General features: G+C 37.9%; 1 protein-coding gene across 1 annotated transcript in view; it reads left to right on the top strand.

The window, feature by feature from the left end:
* The first annotated feature begins 1,583 nt into the window (after positions 1-1,583).
* Positions 1,584-7,562, top strand: part of D-CDES (D-cysteine desulfhydrase) — a 404,250-nt gene continuing 398,271 nt past the window's right edge. The window contains exon 1 of the mRNA XM_089374568.1: positions 1,584-1,977. Within this exon, the coding sequence (XP_089230694.1) occupies positions 1,684-1,977 (294 nt within the window). The 5' untranslated portion in view covers positions 1,584-1,683. The remainder of the gene's footprint in view (positions 1,978-7,562) is intronic.

Here is a 7,562-nt window from a genome sequence, read left to right as displayed (position 1 = left end):
AAGGACAACACCTGTGCCATAGCTCCAGACCTGTGCCATAATGCCAACATTCAATTGGTGTTGGGTTAAAATATATTAAATTGAATAAAGGACTACTAAAGTGTCCACTTGCTTCCACCAACAAGAGAGGCCCTATGTATTATCAATCTATTGAACAAAAACCCCTTAATCGTTGTTCCAATTTTAGTCATTTACAAACATTTGGGTGTGCTTTACATTCTTGATAGTGTTTTAGTTCAAAAAATTTATTTCATGCTTTCTTGATTTAACTTAAGTTTTGATAATAATTTTTAGTTTTAATTTTAATTAACGAGCTTTAACACTTAAACCTAGAAGTGACAACCAATCTAGCTTAACTCTTTATAGATTGTATTGCGCTTCCAAGTTTACAAACATTGGATTGATACAAATGTCATGTCCTGGTTTATGTATTTAAGTTGGTATGACAATGGGTAAGACTAGTGCTACAATTAGATAGAAACTCAATGACCGCAACGTCCATATCTTTAGTAAAAATCAAGTCGTGTTTAACCTTGACTTCAATCTCTAAAAAAACATTCTTTTTTCCTGGGCCGTAAGGGAGAATGCTTGGTAGAAGGTTTAAGCAACATCCCCAGCTATAGATTCAACCCATGTTCGACATGTAGGAGGGCGACGTCGACCTGTAGGATGGGGGGCCATGAGAACCAACAAAATCCAATTGCTACACATTAAAGCACATAGGGTGATGGGATTGTTAGAGACAGGGACGACAAAAAAAGCATGTCAAATGGTAGTTGGGTATGAAGAAAATCCATTGCCCTAACCCAATGACAAAGGGTCTAAATAGGGCATATACCCCTAGCTTGTCTCCACATTAGTGTTAGAGGTACATAGCTAATTATTAAAGGAATCAATGGATGAACCGAGGCATGGGACATTATTGCTATAATGGAGAATGTCAAAGATTACATGCAAGGGTCGTGGTAGAAAGCATGTTGTCATATTGCTAAAAACCATCATCATCCTTGGTTTAATATCTTCTCAAACCCACAAACACTTAGTTCAAGTACTTATTTTTCTTTAATACTAAAATACACATAATATTTGACATTGTTTTTCGAATATAAATTAGATAAATGATTTATATTACATCACATACAAAAATATTATATAACATAGTCTAACCTTTTACTTTTTCATAATATATAATATAATATTATTAGACAAACATCACATATTATAATATTTATATGTTAACATATGGAATCTGAATATATTACATAAGAATAATGATATATTAAAACTTATACATTATTATAAATCATTTTTCTCAATCAATAAAAAAACATTATTATAAATCATTTTTCTCAATCAATAAAAAAAATATTATTAATAAAAAAATATTTTGTTTTTCTTAAAATCGTAACTAATTAAATAATATCTTAATATGAAAACATCAGTTTATATTTATAATACCAACCCATAAAAATAATTTTAAAACAAAAAAATGCAGAAGTATTGAACACAACAAACAACTTTCTTATGTAAAAATAATTTCAAAATTTACATAAACATTAAAGAATATTGAACTTGTCCAACGAGTTTGAAAATGGAACTATGACATGATGCCTCCATCTATAACCAGCAGCACGCTAAAGAATCCAGTTGAAAAATATAATATAGTTGACATCCTGGAACCCTATGGGTTCGGCGTCGTTAATTTCATATAGGATTAGGCTGACTCCCGATTGCAAACATTTCGGCTTTAGCAGTGGCTGCCATTGGATTGGTTTTACATCTCCATGGTGCTACAGTAAATTACAGGTGAAAGGCAAGAGCATCAGAGCGAAGACAACAATGGCTCACGGGCTTCGTGCAGAGCGAGTGGAAGGAGAAGGCAGTTCTGGAGCCTTTCTGAGCAAATTTTCATACACACCTCCCTCCTGGGCGACAGAGCTTCATCCGATTCCGTCCCATTTCTATTCTCTCGGACATGTTAGCCGTTGTCCTACTTATTTTGGTCTTCTTGTTACAGTTCACTCTATGTTAACCCTCGAAAAATGTATTGTGGAGTACTGTATGTGATTGCCTGCTATGTAGCTTTTATGATAAGAATCGCATAGTCTGCAAGTCATCACAAGATTGAATGTGTTGTAACTCATGCCCTGGGTATGTCATAGTCTGAAATTGGACAAACCACCTTTCTCACCGAGGATATTGAATAGTCTGCACGCAGCATTAAATTGTTAAAGCAAGTCATCTGGCATCAAAGTGAACAATAGGACGCATATTTTAGCACGAATTATTCTCCTTTGCTTCAAGTTTGAGTTTGTTTCCTACTTAGTTTCGTTTGTTTTGGTTATCAATAAGTGTTTTTTTGACCAATTAGGTCTCTAGTGTTAATCAAAAGTTGTAAGAATTCTTCATCATGTCTCTTGGTCCATTCATAAGTGGAACTGATTTTTTTTTAAGTACATAGTCAAAGTTTTATTTGAGAGCAATTTTGGTGGGATGTCTATGTTGAATCTTGGAGCCAAAAAGTTGTGTCTGGAGTCACGTGTGAGTCAAGTCGAGTTAAATTAGGTTACAGGATCACCTCCATGTTGAGTGATTTCATTCAATGACTTGTTTCCAAGCGGTGGTTTGCAAGTTTTGCGCTAACATCGGGAGTTCTGGGGTTCTAGCATCCCATAGGCGGATCCTTCCCCTAATGTCGAGCTTCAACATGTTCTTGAATACATCTTTAGGTTCCGAAGTTCGAGATCCGACCTAGTTCTGTTTTCAGATTGATATGCGAGATACTATGTTCAGTGCTTCTACTTGAGATTTCAGTTCTAATTTTATTAAGTGAGGAATGCATGTTACATACAACTCTTGGAGCATGCATGGGAGGGTGATTATTTCAAGAGGGTACTTCCTGATTTTTCAAGCTAATATTTGTAAGAAATTTTCTATTCTTGGAAACGAACCATATTTATGGACACCTCTTATGGATAAGAGCATGGGTGTGAATTTTGGTGGTGATCAGGTCAAGTTAATTTATGCTTTCTATTTTTAGAAAGTGACACATGGATGGGGTCATACAATGATGGAGAAGAAAACCTAGAGATTTCAAGTGATCTTGAGAAATCGCAAAACCAGGTCGAAATTAGGGCATCACTCTTAAAAATAGGAGGAGCAGGGCAACCCACATGAGATATATCTAGTGTTTTTTGCAGGGAGAAAGCACGTCCATTTTGGGCATTTAGAGGTTTGCTTGACCAGCAAGTTTATATTTTTAACCAATTGGAGTGCCTTGTATGAGGTTACTTTCTGCGTTAATTTCCATCTTTCCTGTTGCTATCTTTGTACAAAGAATGTGCACTTGAGGAGATATTCTTCGATAGAAGGAATGCTATCCATTATATTTTATATAATCTTATCCACTGTGCCTTTTTCTGTACTTATCTTGTCTATTATGAGCTAGAGACAGGGTGCTGCACTTGAGGTTTATTTTCAGCAGTTGCAGGGTCTATTCTTAGCAATGGTGGGTGCTTAATTTGAGAGTCTATTCTCGTCTTTTTCTTATCCAGTCTGTAAGCTATTCCAGGAAAAGCTAGGTTGGATGGAAGGAGAGAATGCATGCCTTTTGGTAGTTTATTCTTGGCAGGTTTTGATGGTTATTCATGAGAGGTTTATCTTCCATTATTCAATTGACTTATGCACCCTAATCATGGAATTTCGTGCATCAGTTCCGATTTCTTAGTCTTTTCCCAAGAAAATCTCTATCTTCTTCATCCATTGTATTCTAGGTTAAGTATGGCACACTACTTGGAGCTTCCTTTTGCTTTTTAAGGGATTTTCCTAGACATGTTGGGTTCTTTCCTCAGTTAACTTTCTTGTACTTGGTGAGGATCAGACCCCCAAAGCTAGACAAGATCTTTTCTATAAATTTAGCATGATTTTAGGGTTTCAAAGGTGACCTCGCCAGTATGAGTTTGTGAGTGGCAGGGCCACATGTGTGAGCCGAGTAGAAGCCAGAGGGAGACTGAATTGCTCAGAGGAGGTCGAGTTTATTCTTGGAGGAGAAATCGACTTGCAGAAGTGATAAAAATATTTTTTCTGGAGGTTTGTTAATTTTGGCAAACGATTTTGAATTTTCTCCATCACAAATTTGCTGAAGAATAATAAAATTACTCATCTATAAAACTGGTTTTCTCCACACGGGGGTTTTTGCAAGGACATTTGTCCAAAAATATTGGTGTCCATTAATTGTGTTTGTGTGCATAATTTTCTTAGTTCACGTGGTTATTTATGTTTGAGTGAAGTTGCAGTTTTGTTTTATTCAGTTTTTGCTGCAAATATATTGCAAAAGACAAATAATCTAATGATAGGAGAATAATAACCAACAAACTGCAACAGTAATTAAAATTTCACATGTACAATTGAAGATATAAGAGAGAGAGGATGACTAGTGCACTCCTAGTCACATCCCTACATAAGAGTGAAGAAGAATGATGAGTGATATGAATGAGTGAAGGATTGTGTCCTTCCTCTATATGTATGGGAGGTAAAGGAGACCAACAATGCAATGTGGGCTAATGCTCTTAGCAAACACATGTAGTATCATACAATTAAAGCTTTCCACTACACACATGTCGAGTTCCAAGGCTATGTCCTATACAATAAAGGCTCTGAGTTGATGTAGCTACACAAGATGTGTCACACATGTCATCCATAAGTCCACATAGTCTCCATCGGTCCTCCTAAGCCATGTACTTGTTTGGGTCCGCTACCACTACATGAACATTATCACAACCCAAGCCAACTCCAAGTTGTTGATTTGGGGTAGCATCGGATGTGCTCTAGCCACGAAATTTGGTGGAGAGGTTGGGGCACATGAGATATCCAATACCCAAAAAGGGTTTGGGCAGATTCTAAACAGATCAGGAGATATTAAAATAATTAATATTTTTAATGGAGTCCCTAAGTCTAAACTTAGGGAAAATAAAATATTAATGTGTATTAATATGAATCTGTGTTAGAATGGTCCAAAAGAAATGGAGCAAGCCAGATCTAATCTTAGCCGTTGATTAGGGACTTAATCTCGGTTGTTGAGATGTCAACAGGAAAAGTATAAGACGAGGGTTGAGGGTTACTTGGAGAACACACCAAATGATCAATCATTCTATACTCTAGAGCGGGGTTTGCTAAGAGATAGAATCAGTGATCGGGAGAGCAGCGTAGCAGCCAAGGAGGGTGACGCAGAGCCAGCAAGGGCTCATGCAGGGTCACGCAGAGGCAGCCAAGTGCTGCGCAGAGCACTAGAGGGGCCAGCGCAGTTGACGTAGAGGCTCCTAGAGCTAACGCAGGGTCTCCTGGGGCTGACGCAGGGCCAACGTGAGACAGAGAGGGGCTGACACTGTCTAGTTTGGGCAGACGCTGGGGTTGTAGAGCAGTTTTGTGCTAAGGAGTTGCCGGAAGGATTTTCCGGGGTTTCAGCCAGGAGATCTCTCAAACTGTGAGGTATAGCTGTTAAAGAAATTTTCTGTTGGGTAGGCCAGTTTCGACACCCAGATTGTACTCTGATATTGCTTAATAAAAAAACCCTCAGATAGCTGCACCGGTTTTCCCGCGTTGGGTTTTTCCGGGGACATTGGTCCAAAAATAATGGTGTCATGTGGTGTGTTTGTTCTTGTTTCTTTTAGTTGCTGATCTGTAATATGTTGAGCATGCACTGGTGTTTATTTTCAGTATTTACTTTGTAAATAATTGTTAAAGGAAAATAACAAGTAGGTGGGAATAAATCAAAAAAAGTGCATGAAGGGTTTCTAAACTAAGTAAACTTAGAAACTTCAACATGGTATTAGAGCGTGATTGCAGATCACAGGAGGACTAAGAGACATCAGCCGAGCAGAGCAATAGCAGCCAGTGTTACTTGGGAGCGGGAGCGGAAGCGGGAGCGGGAGCGACCATTTTCAGAAGCTCCCGGTTTGGGAGCGAATCCCGGAGCGATTTTTTAAAAATATATATATTTTTTATATTTTTTAATTTTTGATACATATATGTCAACAAAAACATGTAGAATGATGAAATAGACATAAAAAACATAAAAAAACATAAATTGATCATTGAACCATATCACATCAATCATCTAGAAATTATAATCGTCATCAACCTTAGTAAAATAATAAATTAAAATAACATTCAATTCAATAACATTTATCATCATTGATCACCAAAGTAACAAGTTGTACTTGTAAGCCAAGTTTAACCATTACAAGAAGTAATATCGAAGATATTTCTAAGTCCTAACTTCTAACTGTTAACATGATATGAAATGTTAAAAATTTATAAAATGAAACATGAATAATGAGATGAAATGAAACAACTTTAGTCTTTCACAAAGCATCATATTCATAATTCACAATCATTACCAATGAGTTATAATTGCCAAGGCCCAACTTCAAACTTCAAATTTTCATTGTCACAGTGATATAATGTTTACAAAAAATATCATAATGTCATAATGATATGAAAGAGTCAAGAGTCAAGACTCAAGAGTCAAGGACTCAAAACTCAACACTGAACAGTTATGAAAACTAAAGTGACAAGTCTAATAGAAACTAAAAAAGACAAGTAAACTGTAAATCTACAAGTGGCCCTTGCCACGAGAGTCTCCAGGAGTATAAGTAGGTCGTGGCGGTCTTCTAGGAGTCTCCCGCCCAGACTGACGACCAGAACTAGAGCCTCCACGCGAGGGTGTCGATGGAGGTGGTGACAGCAATGGAACAAGACTCGGGCCCCGAGCACTGCTACTGGATGGTGGAGGTGGAGGTGGCATGGCTGCTGCAGCTGCTTCAGCTTCATCCCGTACAAGCTCATCTTCTAGTTCTTCCATATGTACAATGCCATCCTCCAAATTGTCGTCCTCAGGGTGATTGTCCCAAATTTTATATGTGGGATCTTCATTAGCCCGATCACAGTAGTGGCTCAACAACCTCAAATTGTAGTGCACATAAACCAAGCTTTCTGCTCGGTTTTCGTTGAGCCTGTTTCTTTTCACATTATGTATATAACTGTAGGTGCTCCAACACCTCTCTGCAGAAGAAGAATTTACAACCTGTGCAAGAACTTTCAATGCCAATTTTCGCAAAAGTCCGTCGCCGCCATATGTTTCCCACCATGTGAGAGAATCAAATTTATCTTTGTCGTCCATTGCATGGAAGTTACCATACAAATCACTGCCAGTGAAGTATCTGCCTATTTCAAGGCACACAGCTGCACATTCCTCCCTGTCAGGCACCAACTTTTCTAATGCATCCAGATATCCTTTAGTTACCTCTCGATCTAAATGGGGTTTGGTCCTAACACCACCCCCTGCTGCAGGTTTGCCCAACCAAGAATCTGAGTAGTATTTTGGCGTAAGGATATACGCCAAGCAATGTAGTGGAAGGTTAAGCCTTTTCCACCGTTCACACACACAATCGTGAATCAGATTGTACAAGTCGGGATCTCTGTTATTAACAATGTCTTTTATTTCCCCCAACATGGTATCCATTTGCTCATACACCTCGCCAATCACTGGTTTGTCTGTATCT

The sequence above is a fragment of the Pinus tabuliformis genome, chromosome 8, assembly GCF_031772625.1.
Source record: "Pinus tabuliformis cultivar Carrire ecotype Pingquan chromosome 8, CPIR1, whole genome shotgun sequence".
Taxonomy (NCBI): domain Eukaryota; kingdom Viridiplantae; phylum Streptophyta; class Pinopsida; order Pinales; family Pinaceae; genus Pinus; species Pinus tabuliformis.
Note: the sequence above shows the minus strand (reverse complement) of the source record. Positions and strands in the feature narration are given on the sequence as shown.